An 18,947-nucleotide genomic window follows, 5' to 3' on the forward strand; every position below is an offset into this window, starting at 1 on the left:
ATTCCAGTGAAAACCAGTGTGATCTTCAGACTGTGATCTCTTTTATACTGTTGGAAATCAAGAATAATTTTACTGAATTTGGTGCAGTGGCATCCGAACAAATAAATGGCCATTATATTCAGAAGTTCAAGATAAATTTTACTTGCAAATATTTCTGTAACTTAAAAAAAAGTAAAGCCTGTCATGTAAAATAGAATAAAAAACTATGTTTCATTTAGATGATCTGAATTAATTTGAATAGGGGTTTTGGCTTTTCCTTCTTTACACAAAATATAACAAACTAATGAAAGATAAAAAGTTTTAAGTCACAGATTGGGAGAAACAAATCTCTTAGATGGGCAAGATAAATCTGACATGCAGGGGCTTCTTAATTTTAAACTCTTGTATTTTTAATTCTTTGATGTTTTTCATATCTGTACCTTTTTGTTGCTTTTTTTTCTCTATGGCTGCTGCTTAAGTATTTCAAGTCTACGTATGAAAAATTATGCCACATTTTTCACAGATGTTCCTTATTTTCCATTTTCTTTTAAGAATTAAGAAAAACCAGTGATGTCAACTATTGCTTATCCATTAAATCAAAATTGCAACGAGAGAATGGAGAGGTATGTATTTCTTGCATGCTTATTTTAACAGGTTATTTTACGAAACAACATAAAGTAATAAAATATGAATATTTAAAATAGGTTTTCTATCAAATGTGTGCTTTCACAAGCTTTCTTCTTTTTTTATTTTTTATTTTTCACTTAGGTGAAATAGAGATGCTCTCATCCTAGGAAAAAATTTCCGATATTTGTTGCAATTTTTGTTCAGCAATGGTAAAGACTCTGTCTACCCTCAAAATACAGATTTTCTAGAGAAGTAGATCATAATGCTATTGCCTTTTATCTTAGCCTCACATACAGAACCACATCCCTCTGCATGGCTCTCTGCACCATAAGCAGCATCTGGAGCCTTCCAGTCATGGTTGTATTTGTGTTGTATTTCTGGCACTGGTTTCTGACCAGTCTTGCTGAGGCGTTAATTCAGAAAGAAGTGGCACTAATGTGAAGTCTGCAGAGCCTTGCAGACTCAAAGAAAGTACTCAAGTGAGCTCAAAGAAAGTACCGTATAGGCTTGCACCTCATTCAAGAAAGTGATCATTATATCAGGAATTCAGGTGCTTGACTTAAAGATTGCCTTTGGTAAGAGTTGCTGAGTAGGATCTGATCTCTGATTGATCCTAGACAGAGGAGATATGCCCAGATATACTAATGCATATGGTTGGTTTTTTTCAGTAGATGAAGCTTGATTTGATGTAAAAAGATGCACTGAAAGTATTTTGTTACTGTTGCCTCATCACTGTTTCAGTGCTCAGTAAACATTTAAAAAAATCAAGTGGCAGGATAATTTACCCATTTCATCAAAAGCCTGTGATGCAGCTGGCTTTTATTGGACAGAGTTTGAGCTTTTATTATGGCTTCACTGAGTGTGGTACTTAACTGTGAAGGTAAGGGCAGTGGGGAGAAACGCCAGAAAACCAAAGCCAAGCTTTAGAAAAATGTCTTGAACACTGACCATTACTGTTGACTAGACAGGCAGTTAGGAGTTCAGTTAGCACAGAATGGGTTTGTCACTATTTGAGAGTTTAATTTTTCTTTGGTTTATGCTGCATTTTTATTCTGCTGAGGTCTGTTTTAACACAGACTTCCCCTAGAGCTAAGGTTATTATAAAATGAAGAAAACTGAAGTCACTTTGTTTCTTTTCAGTGAAGTAGAAGCAGAAATTATTTTTATTCCTTGCCATAGAAAATTTCCATGAAATTGGCTGAAATACAGTTTCTGTTTTTTGTATGCATACACTGAACAGAGCAGGAATTTAAAGGCAAAGGTGAGGAAATGGGATTAGAATGTATGACCATAAATACAGGTGATAAGTTTATATTTGACAATTATGAATATATGGGATTTAGGGGTAGGTTGTATTCTTTGATTCATATATCTGATTTCTATTGCATTATGGCAGCTCCTTTCTGAAAATAAATACAAAATAAGCAGTAAGTACATCAGGCTTAGGTTGAAGTGAAGAAATATGATTATAACATGATATCTTTAGGGCATCCTTGTCAGCATAGGGCCTAGAAATAACGCACGGACTGTGGCAATCAAGAATTATTATCTTCAAATAATATTTTCTTCTGAGAAGCAGTTTACAGCACATAATGTCATGCTGAGTTGCATTCTGTACCAATATGAGTTCTATTTACTTGAGTGCATTTATTCACAGACTGTGAATTAGAAAGAAAACTTACTGTGAGTAAGTTTTACTTGAGGGTAAGCATGTTACTTTCTAATCATTAATTTTCAAAGTGACAGAACTAAGTCTGAACCTTTCTGGCAAGCAGCTGATACTTTTGTTAAAAATAATAATTAAGCAGCAAAGTATTAGTATCTCACTCAAAGGAACTTCAGACATCCCACACTCATACTTGAATTATTTATACAATCTATTAGAATTTATCAACGGCAATAAAGTAAATTAAAAACTTTATTAAGTCATTGAAAGACCAAATAAATTGTGTCCAGAACATCTCTTGGTGGGTAAATTATGCTTTGTTTATCCAAAGCACATGATGAAGTATCTCTATGTAGACTATTGAATTCCCCAGTTCCTCAAGTACCACACTGTGTTTGTAGCCAGATAAAGTAGTATTCCTTCAGCATATATTCAGGGTGGTTTTAAGCATCCAGTTACTAGGTGCTTGATTTATCTGTTATTCCATTATTCTTGGAAAAGGTCCTTAGTACTCTTCTGGAAAAAATTATACTAGATCTTTCAGTAAAGTGTGCTGCAGGTTTATTTGCAATGTGTAGTTCATAATTAAGCATATCAGTTGTGGCATTGTTAACTTTCTTTTTCCACAAAGGAGTCACGGCACAACAGCACAGTTGAAGAAGACTCTGAAGGGGATAATGATTCTGAAGAATTTTATTATGGAGGACAGGTAATGGAGGAAATTTTTGCACAAGTTCAGTAAATGAATATTTGAAAGCGTCTTTTGGTTATGATAATTTTCATGTTTAATCATCATCTAGTATAATGTCACATCTCTGTATACATTGCAATTTATAGCAGATTTATTGAATATGTTATACTGAATAAATGTATCAAATTAAAATAAGCTTAGTTAGCTTACATTTCCAAAGCTTTAAGCATAGAAAAAGCAAGCACTCTTTAGACCATATGAAAACAGAAGTCTGTTGCTTAATTCCAGGAAATAGATACTCACTCTTTAAGGTTTATCCCATTATTGATACAAATGGAAAGTCAAGCTGTATCCAAATTGTCTTCCATCTGGATGATTGCCATTCTGCAAAGTCAAGAGCACTGTAATTTAATGGTAAAAATGGTTATTACAAAACAGTTTTGGTCTAGGTAATAGTACATTCTTTTTCTGACCTCCACATTTGAATTCACCTTGGAAAATGCTGCATATTTTTAGATGAATATACTGTTTTGTTTCTTTCATTCTTGCTTCCTCAGCAGAATTAGTTAGGGTTATTATTACTGTTATGTATTGGGAAACAAAATCTCTTAATCTTTTGCAATGTCAATGAAGTTGTTCACACTGCTAGTCTCTTTATTCAGTTTTTTTTTTTCATCTTTCTAGCCTGTTGCTCAAAAGGAGTCATTCCTCACTTAAGTTATTATAGCTGTTTACTTTGATAATCATTTTAATGAATTACGGTTGCCGTTTATGAAATCTGTCACTGTTTTAGACTTAATGCTGAAGTCATCTGTACCCTGAGTGGCAGAGCTGAGGCTGCAGGAGTGAGCCCACTGACTGGGTCAAAGCAGAGAGCATGAGTTGCTGATGATGAACATACTCTGACCTGGCAGAGCCAACAGAATGGTGGGCGTTGAACCCAAATTACATGTTGAAGTGCTTTACTCTTAAAATAAAAAGCTTGCCCCTAAAAAGCTAGTAAAAGTGATACTGAAACTGGAACTGAAGCAATGTATTCCTAGTGTCAGAAAAAACTGACATGGGATATTTATATTCAGTTCAGAAATGAATGCAGGAATTGTCTCCCTTCAGCTGCCAACTCCTACATCCTCAGAGTGTTGGACAGGGCTGTCTACACATACTTCAGCACAAAGAGAGATGCATGAGAGGTAAAATAAATTCTGATTTTGGCCTGTAGTGTTGAGTTTGTGTACTGGCTTCTTTTCCCAGCTCTACAGAGAGGGCGGTAACCTCAAGGAGAAAGGAAAGGCAGCAAGGGTCTTGAAGTGCTTATTTCTTGAACAAATGCTGAAACAATTGGTAAAGGATGCCTGCCAGTGCCCAAATGAATGAACAAATATTAATGCTGTCTTTGAGATTTGAATGAATAGTGCAGTACACCATTTTGCAAGGTGTAAAAGATCTGTGTAATAGGCAATGCTGCTAAAAATTTAGTTTCCTTGTATTTACAGTGGAAATTACTTTAAGTTGCATTGTGAATTTTTAAGGTAATACATTTAATTGAAGGAATTCTAATTTGCATACAATGCAGTAAGATCAACAATAAAAAAAAAGTAAATCAGATGGCTGTGAATGTCTTAAGTATAGAATACTCAAAAACAAAATGCATTCTGCTTCCCCAGAGACAAGGGACTAAAATAGTGACTTGAAAAGCTATAGGGACTAGTTGCTGGTGTAATTTTATGCAATACAGTTGGAAAAGGTGGAGGTCAGGGATAACTCTTAACATTTCTAACTAGTTACAGTTGGAAAAGACAAGAGAGCAGTTTGTGATGAAACAAGAACCATGGACAATGGGAAATGGCATTTGGTGGGCAGTGAAAACAAGATGTGACCTTTTGCTCATAAAATAAATATTTGTATTCACTTCCCAGGCACCTAACTGTAATCCTTCCTAAGGTTTTAAAGGATAAATACTTTAAAGTAGTTAAGTGACTCAGTAGCCTAAGTCCTATTGATTTTCAATGGGATTTAGGTTTGTAAATCACTTAATCTCCTTTAAAAATGCAACCTTTTGTCATTATGTGGAACAAAATAATATGAATAAGGTCTCAGATTAAAGACTGAGACTTTCTAAACACAGACCCTTTAAACACAATGAAGTTATCAGATATTTTGGGTTTTGTACTAACTTCCTCTGAGACTCTGTTAATTCTTGCTTTGTCTTCTACCTTTGCAAATGAGTACAGTAGATAGAAATAGTAATACTACTAGTAGTACTACTACCTTTGGCTCTCTCTATGGTGCTTCAGTTGTAGGACATACATGCAAAAGCAGGTATAGAAAACTCTGGCAATTTCTCTGTGTATATCAGCATGTCTGTGATACTAACTCAGGAATGGAAAATGACACACTGTTACGCTATAATTTGCCAGAAGACTGTGTTGTTTCCTTTTTGAGTTCTTAACCTCTTACCATTAGAAAAGAGATTGGAGTGTTATGTTGAGCAATTCAGTATTCTGCATAGTGTTTCTTTTGGATTTTACTATTATTGACACATAAGACAGATTTTAAAATGTGATTTCAGACCAGCAAAGGTGGCAGGTGCACCACAGCTATGATTAGTGAAATGCTTGCTGTGCTCTCTTTGGAAGCAGGACAGCAATTATTTATGCATCTTTAAAGAATTCATATACATCTAAAGGGATAAATTAACACTCTTGAGCGTTGCTCTCTGAATTTGTCAGAGGTACAAGCCAAATCCTGCTCACATTTCTGAATCTGTCAAAATCCAGGGGATGCATCAATTTTGCTGGAATTGCTGTCGTTCTGATTGTTCTGAAGAGAGTTAGGTTCACACAGGCAGGAACATAAGGCTTAACAAGGAGGTAGTAATAGACTGTAAATAGATTGTTACAACCTTCAAGCAACCTGATCTAGTGGAAGGTGGAACTTTTTGATTTTTAAGGTCCCTTCTAACTCCAACCATTCTATGATTCTATGATAAAGAGGTATTTTGGACCTTATAGATGACAGGACAATATTAATTATTTTGACTTTGTACAGTCCAGCCAAACCAGATTACAAGTTTTGCTTTGCTGTAAGAGCAGTAACATAAGTGTTTCCATTCATTGTGTAGAGTTTTTAAAAAATGGCTCAATGTTTAAATACATGTTTCTTTACACCGTCTTTGGTAAAATACTTAATCTGAAAAAATGTTCGTTAATTTTTTTTTTTTTCATCTAATATCATGTCACTGGTGGGTGGAATACAGTGAATAACTACATAAAAGTGTAATTTAGAGGCTGAGATACTTGGTAAATGGAATAATTTAATGCATCTTTTGTTGACGTTAAGGTATTCTGGGAGTAAACTTTTCTCCTGTTGTGGCTGGACTGGGATGATATGACAGGGGAGATCTGGTTCTTTTACTTAACAGTTTTAAAATGTCCAAATGCCCCAGAAATGACCACAGAACAAGACAGGACAGAGGGGGGTGTCTTTTTCAGCTTCTCTCCTGCAAACAGAAATGGAACTCTAAAATAATTTTGATGCACAAGTGTCTGCTTTGCAAATCTCATTGCTTAACAGAGCTAGACCACCTCATTGTTTCAGCTTATCAACATGCCTTTTCTGAGCATGGATTAAGGAATCTTCATGCAGCATATTTGTGAAGGGGGTACTAGCAAGCTTAGGTCAGGTGCCAGTAATTAAATGAATAAGAACTTGTAGGATTTTTTTTTCTTGGTAGGTTAGCTATGATGGAGAACTTCACAAACACCCACAGCTGGAGGCTGATTTGATAGCAGTGAGAGAGATCTATGGACCTAATGCAGTATCTCTCAGGTATGTCATTGATTTTTCTGTACTATGAAACCTTTACTATTTCAGTGTCTTGGCACTCTCACAGGAAAGAATTTCTTCCTACAATCTAATCTAAATGTACCCTCTGCCAGCTTGAAATTTCTGACCCTTGTTCTGTCACAACATGTCCTTCTGAAAAGTCTCTATCCACCTTCCCTTAGGCCCCCTTCATGTACTGGAAGGTCCCCTCAGAGCCTTCTCTTTTCCCGACTGAACAACCCCATCTCTCTCAGCCTGCTGTCACAGGAGAGGTGCTCCAGCCTTCTCCTCATCTTTGTGGCCCTGCTCTGTACTTGCTCAAGCAGGTCCATGTCTTTCTTGTGTTGGGGGCTCCAGAACTGGACACAGTACTCCGGGTGGGGTCTCACAAGAGTGGAATAGAAGGGGAGAATCAGCTCCCTTGACCTGCTGGCCACACTTTTTTTGATGCAGTGCAGGATGTGGTTGGCTTTCTGGGCTGCAGTGTGCACATTGCCAGCTCACATTGAACTTCTTATCTACCAACACCCCCAAGTCCTTCTCCTCAGTACTGTTATCAATCCATTTTCTGCCCAGTTTGTATTTGTGCTTGGGTTTGTTCTGACCCATGGTTGGGACCTTGCACTTGGCCTTGTTGAACTTAATGCAGTTTGCACAAACTTTCCTCTCACCATATCTCTGGATGTCCTTCATTGTGTTGACTGCACCACGCAGTTGACACAAGTTGATATCTTGATGTTGTCAGCAAACATGCTGAGGGTGATGTTGTGGCTTGCAGTGGTTTTAGAAGCAGTTTGGTTTAGAGATGTAATTGCTAAGCATTCCCAGTTCCCATTGCTCTCTACATCTTTTCAGTCCCACCCATTCTTTGGGTTAAAGCATACCTTCTGCTTGCATCTCTCTTCCCCTGCCCTCTTCTATAGCAGGAGCCTGGCATGTTGTTTCCAGTTCATGCTTAATGCAAGGGTGCCTGTGAATTTGAAGGAAGAGAGTGTAAAAGGAGAGGCAAACAAAACCGAGCTTTGACTTAAAATTGTTTTTCTGAGGTCCACCAAGGTCAATGGGGGTATGGCATGACCCTGGAAAGAAGAATGGCGTCCTGAAGTCAAGGGTTTATCTGCCTAGACTTCTAGTTGTCTAAACAAGCTGTAGTCTTTTTGTTTTCTTTCTCAGATTGAGATTTAGATTGAACTTCTGCTTACAAACAAAATATAACTCACTGGAAATACATTGTGTGAGTTGCTGATGCCTATGCTTGTCTACTTTATTAGGCACAATTATAATATGCTACTGCATTCCTTTTCCCTTCTCTTCTCCCTCTGACTGAGGTGGCTTCGTTCAACCAAACATCTTCGCTCTACCAACTTCACAAGAAGTGAAGGTGTTTCCCACATGAGGCTGGGTCTTACTATCAGCTGAGTGGCCACGTGTTTTATCCACAAAAATATTTTTATATTTCAAAACTAACCTTTCAGCTTATTTTTTCACAACTGCTACTGTGCACTGACTTAGACTTAGTTTATTGGGTATATGTGGCAGTCACTGTGGGAAGAAGCATGTAAATGCAGTGTGAAGACATAAACCCTAATGACTAGAAGCTAATCAATGAAAAAATCAGTGGTTGTACTTTTGCATTATTGTCCACTTAAGTAATTCATATGAACAGGAAAGCAATTTTTAATTTAGATGCATAAATTAATTCCTTCTAGCCCTATTTTCCAGAAGTCTTCAAATAGGTTGGTGGAGAGCAATCAGAATGAGTCAGAGTCACACATTAAATGTAGCCTTTAAGTTGGCAGTGAAACACCTGTGAGCACCAGGTAAAGCTGAACCTTGGGGATTCTAACATTGCTACAAATAAAAGATAAAACAAGGCAGCTATTGCCTTAAGCACGTTACAGGACAATCTTTTATGTTTTTACAAACAAATGCCTGAATGCATGAAGCAATCCCACAGGTATAATATGCTTCCCTCTAGGCTGCGATGCATTTGTCGTCAATGATTTATCTCAAGTCTGTCCTTAGGTTACTGGCTATTAAACTGAAATACTTTGAAAATCAGCTGTGGTTTTCTTTTGTCATGAATAGGAGCAGTATGTGACCATTATTGTTTTCTTGATTTATTTGTTCAGTATGTGAGAGAAAAATACATGGAAGCAATGGAGAGAGAATTTGAGAAAATTAGTAGAAAAAGGTTTATCCTGTTTAAGCAAGATCCAGTGAAAAAAAGTTTACGTGCAGCAGTCACCCACTGGGAATATTGATCTGATCTATGTAAATATGTATTTTATAACAATATAGATTTTACAGACAAGATTATCCTTTATAAAATCTTTCCTGCTGTAAGTATTCCTGGGCTGAGGAATATCTTTAAGAGCTCTAATGTAATGTAATTCTTTCCTTTCAGGGAATATGGAGCCATTGATGATGTAGATATTGATCTGCATATTGATGTTAGCTTTCTTGATGTAAGTAATCTAGCCACAGAATTATACAATGAACATTAATACCCATCCAATTCTGCTACACGCCTGGCTCTCTAGACAACTACTAAGACTTTCCTTTTTCAGAGACTTGATCTTCACAGTTGACTGTCATGTTATTGGTTTTTACTCCCTGGGAAGAGTTCCTTTTCCATTTATGATCATATTGTTTAAGTGCTTTGTAGGCTTTTTTTTACTGTTTTTTTATTTTTTTTTCAAATATGGCTCGTGAATGGTAAATGTCTTAACTGATATAAATGAAATAATTTTGTTTTGTTTTGTTTTGGTATCCTAGACATTAGTTAGGTGAAAGCACTTCATAGAGTCCCGGAGGGAAGAAGACCTTGGCTGGACCTCTCCCATCTGCAGCTGATGAGGGAGAGGCTTGAGAAGCAAAGGAGACACAGGACAGTGGTGCTGTCAACTAGCAGCATGACTTCTGTAACACTTATACTGTCATTAACTTTCTTACCACATCTTGCAGTAACTTCCTATCCTTTAGCTGTAGAATAAAAATCAGTGATTTAAGGTCATCCTTACCTTCTGCAGAGATACATCATATTCTCAGGTCAGAACAGCACATGAGATAGTTGTTCTTGGGATTGTCTAAAATTAAAAAAAAAAAAGAAATATTGTACTTTGAATTATTTTAATTAAGGATCCGAAGTTCCCTTTGCACTATGTTAAGGGATGAATTACCTTTACATTTTTTATTTGCTCCTTTGCTTCTCAGCTTTGAAGTAGAGAGCCTTTTGGTAGATGGGAAGATATATCTTCCTGCACTATAAACACCATTCTTAGGGGCATCAACAGGCAGGAATTTGTCCTACATCTCAAGTTTAAAATAGAGGTAGATATTCCGCAACTGTATAAATGGATGAATGGTGCTTATAAAAAACCTAAGGCAGACTGACAAGGCAGTAGTTCCTCATGATGGCTAATGTTGTCTGTTGTTGTCTTTTTCTCTTGAACTAGGAAGAGATTGCTGTGGCTTGGGATGTAATTCGCACAGAGCCTATAATAGTGAGATTGCACTGTTCACTTACACAGTACTTAAATGGTCCAGGTTAGTCATATGTGTCTTCTTCATGTGCCTTGTATGGTGTCTTTGTCTGAGCTATGTCCTAGTTGATAGATACTCATCTATGGCCATCAGTAATGACATGGCTATCTAATTTAAACTTTCATAGGTTGATTTTTGGAATTTGTCTTCCTGATGTCTTTTCAAATGCACTGCTTCCCTTAGGAGCTAGGGTTATGGAATAAAATTCTGCAGTTTCTAGTATGTAATTTCCTGAATTTGGAAATTGGGGATCATCTGCACATATGAGATGTCCCTGATAAAGAATACTTACACAGACTTCTGCAGCACCTTAATAATGCACTTTTTCACACACAGTTGAAGAATCAAGCCATAGTAATATCCTTGTAGCTTCTGATTTCTAGGAGATTGTGTGAGCCCTGGGATTTGAATGATTTATGTAGGTAAAGCTTCTTCATGAAAATGAAAATGGTCAAACTACTGACAAATCAACTAATTTTGAAGATTTGAAGACATTCATATTCAAGTTAACTACAGATAAATTTTTGCGGTGGAAAGTCAGAACTAAGTTTCATTTTGGATCATAATGGCCAGCTTTGGGGGCCGCCAGTGCAAGATGTCAGTTCAGACTTGTATCTGCAGGAGAATTCTGATGCTGGAAAATGATTAGATATTTCCAGTCATAATATATTTAGCAAAACCTGTCCCGGTGAGCTATTTTTATAGACTATGCTGCTTGCTGATGTTAGCTATAAGCTATTCTAAAGATATACTAAAGCAGTATTCTGTTTATTCAAAGCATTATAAGCATTTAATACACCAACCTTCTTTTTCTTTCTTTCTTTTTTTTCTTTTCTTTTTTTTTTTCTTGCTTGACTTTGGCCTTTATGTCTGTATTTTATAGCTTCAGTCTTTTTTCTAAATATGCAGATCTTAAATTACCTATTTGCCACAACAGGCAGCAGTGTTAGCACTGACAATATTTCTATCAAAATGTAATTTATAAAATAAAAAGTGCAGCAGATAAGGTGAAGTGTGAAGATGAGTATGCAGTAAGAAATTATTTAGTGAAATTAAAAGTTACAAGAAGACACCTTCTGCGTCATTGAAAAGGTTCAAACAGGAACACAGTTCCCAGTCCTGCAGGTGACTGATTTTGGGAGTGCCTGAGTACCAAGAAAGGCAAGATAGGGGCCTGAGGCAAGTGCTTTACTGATATAGGTTTTGTGAGGTCAGCTGCTGTTGCAGCCATCTCTTGTTATTTGCTAGGAAAGAACAATGAGATCCACCATCTTTTGTGTTACCAAGTCTGTTTCTCTATGAATAAATCTCCCCTCTTAAATACTTGTTTTGAGACTACTGAGTCATGACATTATACTACATCTTTTTCTGCCATAGTACCTTTTGTTGATTGATAAAAGAAGCAGAAATGCAGTATACGGAAAAGCACATATTCACAAAGCACAAAACACAAAGGGAATTCATACCACATTGTAGCTGTGTAATATCCTGATTTTGGGTAGTCATTCTTCTAGTTAATAGCTTGTCTCATTATGGTACTTGTGGGCAGTTTCTCCCACATACAATAGAAATCTATCTTAGATGAGGCTGAATTGGCCTTTGGAGGTACTGTGCTGTCTTCTCTAGTCTGAATGTCAGATTTTAAGATTTTCAGTCTAGGTATGATGGTTCACATTGAAAATATTGCCCCACACCATGTATCCTAAGTTTGACAATATGAAAGCATTGCTATCACTAATCAAATCAACAAGATATTTTGAAAAAATCATCAGTTCGACTTTAAAAGGTGAGATTATATTTGAATCATAACATTAAGGAAGGGGGATCTACAGGTATCTACTTTCAAACTGAACGAATTGGTTGGCCAGGTTAGATATATTATATTGTATTTTAAAATTTAATTTATTAAAGTGAAATGAAAAGATAAACTTTGACATTCTGAATAAAGTCTCCCTCTTTGGGTGACCCAAAAATATAAGTTTTACTGACTTACTTTTTCTATTCATGCTTATAATATGTGTTGGTTGTCCTTCCTTGAGGACCTGTGGCTCTCTCCCCAAGTGCTGGATTCCATCTTTCACTTCTATCTAGTAAACATTATGAGATGATTTTTAGTAATACCAGGAGCTGATTTCCATTCTTCACCCGTTGCACTTTCAGTTTGCTGGCAGATGTATGTGGGTATATCAATGTTAGGATGAGTCTTTAGGAAAATTCAGGGTAATCCTTCACTACTGGAATTAGTATCAGTCAGGCACATATATGTTGGCTATGAATCTTGAATTAAAAGTCCCTCAGAAAGAAAACTGACATACTAATTAACTCTGGGTTTATTCCACAATCATAGGAACTTTAGTAAAGACTATTTACATGGAAAAAATCTTTAAGATATTAGACAAGATAAATTGTCAGTCCAGATACACTTAATCTGGTGTTGCTCTCTGTTACTTGCATAATATAAAAAGAAAAACATGTTTTTTTAATAAAAATTAGTGGGAAGAGATACTTTGGGGAGAATTAGATTTCCAAAATACTTCTAAAATTCATAAAATTGCATTTTATATTGGTTAATGTTCCAAAAAGGGCAATTGACTTCTTAAGATGCTAAGATGGCACATCCACTTTCACCACTGTTTCAATGGCATTGTCTATATTAAAGGGAGAGGGTAATTAAATATGATGTACATTCTCATGAGTGCATGGTTATTGCTGTAAATTCAAATACCAACAGTATCTCCTTTTTCTGTAGTGCCAACTGTGGATGTATTTCAGATCTCTACAAAGGAAAGATTTGGGCTGGGACATCAACTGAAAAAGTAAGTCTAGAAAAGTATAAACTCTTTTTAGTTCCTGGACCATGACTAGTAGTATAAAATTCATAGACTGTCAAGTTGGTTCTATCAAATTATTTTGAACTTTAAATTAAAAATAGCATGATTTACATTCGTAAATTCAGTTCTGACAGTTGTTGAGAACCTAATTTGTGCTTCCTGCCAGGATTTTCTGTCACTTTTCTGCATGTTAGCTAGTAAGCTGAAAAAACTCAGAAGACTGTAGGTAGGAGTGTTCAATTTCATTTTTCTGCTTATGTGGGGAAGCTTCTGGAGTAGGAATCTTTCTGAGTATTATCCACAGCCTAAGAAAAGTATGCTTTCATAGTGGTCTCTAGGATGTACCACAGAAATTTGGCCATCCATATTTTGAGGACAAGAAGGAAAAACAGTTGAAAAATTTAGCAGTTTCATGTGTTCATGGTACAACTAAGTTTAATAAAATTTAGATGAGTCATCTTTTCACCTGTGCTTGTGTAATAAAATTACAGGAAGGTAGGCTTTAATATCTGACCAATATTAATCTTACAATATAATCTTACAATATTAAGATCTATTTTAAGATCTTATTATAATCTCACAATATTAAGAATCCCTTAAGGAAAAAAAATAGTAGTTTACTGTTTAGTGTTGAAAGACACTGAGTTCAGCATTTTTATAATATTAAAACCAAAGCAACATTACTAAAATTGCTGTGGTTCATGACTTGGAAGAAAAAAGTAAAAGCCCCCCGAGACATGGGCATATTCAAAACATTTCAGTGCTTACACTGTCTCTGATTTGTGCACCAGAAAATTATTAAAGGTTCCCATAAGACATTTTCAGGGACATAGCTGCATAAATCACAACTGAGCGGAATACTTATGAAACCCGTGTCCACTCATGGCTGTAGCAACAGGGTATTCATCTTTGAAGATGCGCTTAATTTTTTATCAAGTCCATAACAACTTCCACTTTGACTTTATTACTGAAAGACTGCAACAATTAGAGTCACAGATCAGCTTGGCTTAGAACTGCTGGACATCACCTAGTGCAACCTTCTGCTACAAGTAACACTAACTTCAGAAGACAGAATATTTCACTCCAGGTCTTAGGCAGCTGACATGCACACTCTCCAACCTTTGAGGGTAACCTATAGTACATAGCCATTTTTCTTGTGGATGTCTTCTTTTCATAGCCTTTATGCTTTTTAGCTTTCTTCGCTACACCTTGTGTCTTCTGTCTTTTGCTGTCCATCTCTGGGAAGTGCCTGCCTCTGTCTTCTCTGTAAACCCTCTTTGGGTAGTGTAGTCTTTGACACCTGCACCTTCCTGTTTGTGCCTTAGGAGAACGTCTTCCTACTTGAGCAGTGTAGATGCCATAGCGAACTTCTGTAGTCACCGGAGAGTTAGATGCCTGTAGTTGGAAGGGATGCCTTTGAATCCATTTGTCTGTAGATCTCCATGAGAGGCATATCTGCATAAATCTTGCAGTGTTGTTTACACAGGCCATAAAAATAAGAATGCTGTGCAAATTAATTTTATTAAAAATAAATCATTTTTGAGGTGCTGAGACACCTGATCATCAGTCCACATGCATGACAGAAAACATCTACCTGTAAAGTGAGAATGTTACATCATGCTGCCTCTGTGGTGAACAGAGAGACCCTAGGATTAAAGTATGTCTTGGCTGGGTTAAGAAAATCTTTTATTTCTTAATTTGCAGAATCATGCAGACATTTGTTACACAACAGTGGAAGAACTGCAAAGAGAAATCTAATTGCACGCACAATAAGAAGGTGTCTGACAAAAAGGTGAAATCCCCTCTGCACATCTTTTCTACATTGCGCAGGTAATAGCAAGGAAAATTAGCTATTAACACTATATCCTGTTTAAAATCCAGAGCAGAAATGTTGAGGTGAAATGTTGACTTTTCTCCACAGAGAAGCGCTCTATTTATATCTTACCTCATGGGTTTACAGTCCTTATCTTGCATGACATCAAAAGTGAACTAGGTACTATTGCAGCTTCTAAGGCTATTTGAAGGCAGAACATTTCACTGCTCTGTTCTCTGAAATAGCAAAGTTTCATCCAGAACTGGAAATAATTAATTTTATATTATTTAACTTCCTGTGTTTGGATCTTTATAGATTGTTAGCATTTGACTTGTACTTGAATAGGAAGAATATAAATATAAACAACATATACAAATAATAGTTTGTATAAAATGTGTATATATATATATATATGTTGTATATTGTGGCTGTCTAGCTGTTCCTTCCACAGTTGTTTCTATTATTAATTTTTTCAAACTAGAATAGTCATTAATGAAAGACTGATATTTGAAGCTGCTGAGCACCCACCCATCTCCATGGAATGCATTAATCTTCCATCATTTCTGAAATGCAAGCGCAGAATTAAATAAAAATAAAAATAATAAAAAAAGGCATTACTAACATAAGCAATTTGTGAATAGTTCACTTGAATTCATTATAACTTCTGCTAGTTACTTATACTGTTAGTTTTATGTAAAATCAGGCTCTGATTTTACCTTTTTCAGGAATGTGACTATTTACTCTAGCATGTTTTCCTACCTATTAAGAGCTGATGGATCACTCCCTCTGTAAATGTGAATTGGATGTGTCTTTGAACATTCCGCCTTTTTAATTAATTTTTCCTTTCTAAATCCCATGCTTAGAAAAGAGAGGGACTACAGTGATCCCTGTCATTGAAGAAGGGAAGAATGTCAAAGAAGATGAAAGATTATTTGTCTTTTCAAAGGCAGGAGAATAAAGTGGTGTTTTAAGTAGCAAGTTTACCCACTCCCTACCATGACATGCAGCATTGCCTGGCACAGGCTGTAGCTTGAGGTTTGATTTTATTTGGAAAAGGCAAAAAGAAGCCATCCCAGTCCTCCTCCTCTTGATTTAGCTGCTCCTGCAGTGCCTGGCCAGCGTCAGTTCAGCCCCAAAGCAGGGACACCCTCTCTCCCCAGAATGCCATTCCTGCCTCCTGTCTGCAGGAGGGTGGTAGTGAGCCAACTGCAGCTGTGAGTCAGCAGCCTCCACATGCATCTTCTGCTGTCACTTGCTCATGGGGTGGGGAAACCTGCCAGCCTCTCCCCTTGGGTTTCACTTCACTGTTCAATCCCAGCCCAAAAAATACTCCAAAGGCTGGGTTGCTTATAAATCCCAGAAAAGGGATTCAGCGTACCTGTTACATGTTCTTGCTTTGCAAGGAAAGGTGAATCTGAACTTTATAAAAATGTGACAGTTCATGTGAATTTTTCATAAAAAAGCTTTTCTTCTTTACTTCCTGCTTACATAATTTAGGTTCCTCACGTTCTTATTTCTAGTGTTACAGAGCTAAAATTTGTCTAAAAGACCATCAAATTGTCTTCCACAAAGCACCCAAATTATTATAAAGTTTTAAAAAATTATGTTCATTTCAAGTGAATTAAATTTGGTTTACTGCCTGGAAGTTTCACTGCTCATTATATCTTCCACTAGATCTGGACACAGAATTTGCTATGCTGTTTCCAGAAGATAGAAACTTTGGTGGTATCATGCCATGATGATTACATAGATTTCAGTAAGGAAAATGTGTTAAAATCTCACATAAAATATGTGGTTTTCACTTCAAAGATAATTTCCTCAAAAAATGGTTTGTTAGAGGCAATAAAGACCATTACAAAGAGTTATAGCTCTAATTTATGCAGTTAATTGTCTTTTTGATTTATGAGCTCATGCATAAATAAGAGTAAAATGTCTATTTAGAATTTAAAATTAGTCGTACATACAACAGCATATTTCTTTAACATTGGTCTGTAATTTATCACTAGTGAACTATATAAAGACTGGTGACACTTACGAAATTTTAGACCTATATGGTATTTCTTGATTTGCACAAGATTTTGGTTACTCTCTAACTTTGTCTTCTCCTTCTTAATTTTTAAGGTCGCCAAGTTATCCTCCACCTGGCTGTGGTAAGAACAAATCAAAACTCAAGTCAGAACACGATGGCATCTCCAAAACTCAGAAGCTACTGAGAAGGACTTGCTCTAGCACAGTGAAGACAGAAGATATGTGTGCCCCAAAATCTCACAGAACCTTTGGCCGCTCATTGTCGAGTGACCCTAGGGCTGAACAGACAATGGCTGTTAAGTCGCACAAACTGTTGAACCGTTCTTGCTCTGCAGCTGTCAAGCAGGAGGAGAGCATCACTTTAAAGCCCCATAAGCTGTTAAGCAGGTCGTGCTCTGGGGATCCTCGATGTGAGCACAACAGCACCTTGAAGCCCCACAAACTTTTAAGCAGGTCCTACTCCAGTAATCTTAGAATGGAAGAGTTGGATGGATTGAAGAATCACAAGTTACTCAGCAAGGCTTACTCCAATGCCCCTAAGTCATCTAAAATGGAGCCTTTCAAGGAGTCCACCATAGCAGAGAGCAGGAGGCTCTCTCTTACCTCAGGGCTTATTGGTATCTTAACACCATCTTCATCATCACCTTCACAAGCTGCTGTGCGTAGTAAATTTTTTATTCTACTTGTTTTCCTCCTATTAATTTCCAAACATGCTGCAATGCTTGTTATGCACAGGCATTAATACTTGCGCCATATGTTAGTTAAAATTTTAGATATATTTGAATATATTGGAAAACAAGACCAATGGAGTTAGCTTTCTAAGGAGTATTTAAACAACTGTTAATGAACATGTATTTAAGTTACAAAAATAGAATCTGCTTGGGTCAGCACAGAGATTTTCCATGTCATATTGAATATACCTCAGTGCACAGCTGCTGGCCAGGAGAAGTTCAGCCATGCACATCTTTTTTTGGCTTCTTTCTTGCTGCAGGAAGAAGGGAGAGTATGCGCTTCCATTCTGTAAAATTCACACAGGTCTTTTTTCCATTTGACTATTTGCTTTATGGAAGAAGTAGCCATTCTTTGGCTTGTTTGGGTGCCAAGTTACCCCTCCTTCTGTTCTGTGCATCTGTGATCATCACTGTAGTGGAAGGAATGCATTTATGATTCAGTTCACCTCTTGTGCATTTGTGTTTTGTGAAATTTTTAACCTTCAAGCATGCTGGTGGCAGATGGAGATTGGGGAAAGAATCAGGTGTCCACACTGCACTCCTCTCTCTCCACAGAGACATAAGTGATTGCCAAAACAAAGGGTAGCACACATTCCTAAATTTAAGAAGGAGCGCTTAAAATGAAGTCTCTGCCTTTTGCACTGTAAAGGAAAGAATGGATCTGTTTGCACTTTTTTGAGGCATTGTGCATTTTTTTGTATTAAATTTGGAGAGGCACTTAGGAGGTTGTCCTCTCCACTCCCTTAGCCTGATGGCATATTGATCTTAGCAAGAAAAAGCTGATTCTTTCTTGAAGTGCCTACTGACACTCAAAACAGTGCATTCTGAATAATTAAATTGCATTGAGTGTGGTATTTCTCTTCGTAAATTAGTAAGCTGTGAGCTACACTCATTGGATCTAAAAGCAGTGACGTACTAGCATGAAATAATTTATATACATGCAGTGTCATTGGTTACTGTAATGTGCACAGCAATATTAATTTAAGGTTAGCCAACAGACTTTTTACTTGTGACAGTTTCAAGATGCCTTTTTCCTGAACCAGCAGAAGATGTCTTAACATAGCAAGACTTTTCTGTCCTGACATTAGTAGGAATTGATTTTGATAAGATAAAGAAGAGTTGGCTAAATGGTTTAATTACTGATGTTATCAGCTGATGCAGAGGAAACGCAAGCCCTACTTGCCAGTCTATAAAAACTACCAATAACTTA

At 36.7% G+C, this 18,947-nt stretch overlaps 1 protein-coding gene across 2 annotated transcripts in view; it reads left to right on the forward strand.

Annotated features, from left to right (window-relative positions):
* PARP8 (poly(ADP-ribose) polymerase family member 8) overlaps positions 1–18,947 on the forward strand; it is a 229,103-nt gene that overhangs the window by 59,128 nt on the left and 151,028 nt on the right. For both annotated transcript variants that reach the window (XR_011723194.1, XM_071730420.1), the window contains exons 5-12: positions 532–602; positions 2,904–2,981; positions 6,697–6,791; positions 9,196–9,256; positions 10,247–10,337; positions 13,084–13,150; positions 14,870–14,995; positions 17,100–17,664. Coding sequence is in view for 1 of the 2 variants with exons in the window: in XM_071730420.1 (XP_071586521.1) it covers positions 532–602; positions 2,904–2,981; positions 6,697–6,791; positions 9,196–9,256; positions 10,247–10,337; positions 13,084–13,150; positions 14,870–14,995; positions 17,100–17,664 (1,154 nt within the window). In the remaining variant the exon portion in view is untranslated. The remainder of the gene's footprint in view (positions 1–531; positions 603–2,903; positions 2,982–6,696; positions 6,792–9,195; positions 9,257–10,246; positions 10,338–13,083; positions 13,151–14,869; positions 14,996–17,099; positions 17,665–18,947) is intronic.

The sequence above is a fragment of the Heliangelus exortis genome, chromosome Z, assembly GCF_036169615.1.
Source record: "Heliangelus exortis chromosome Z, bHelExo1.hap1, whole genome shotgun sequence".
Taxonomy (NCBI): domain Eukaryota; kingdom Metazoa; phylum Chordata; class Aves; order Apodiformes; family Trochilidae; genus Heliangelus; species Heliangelus exortis.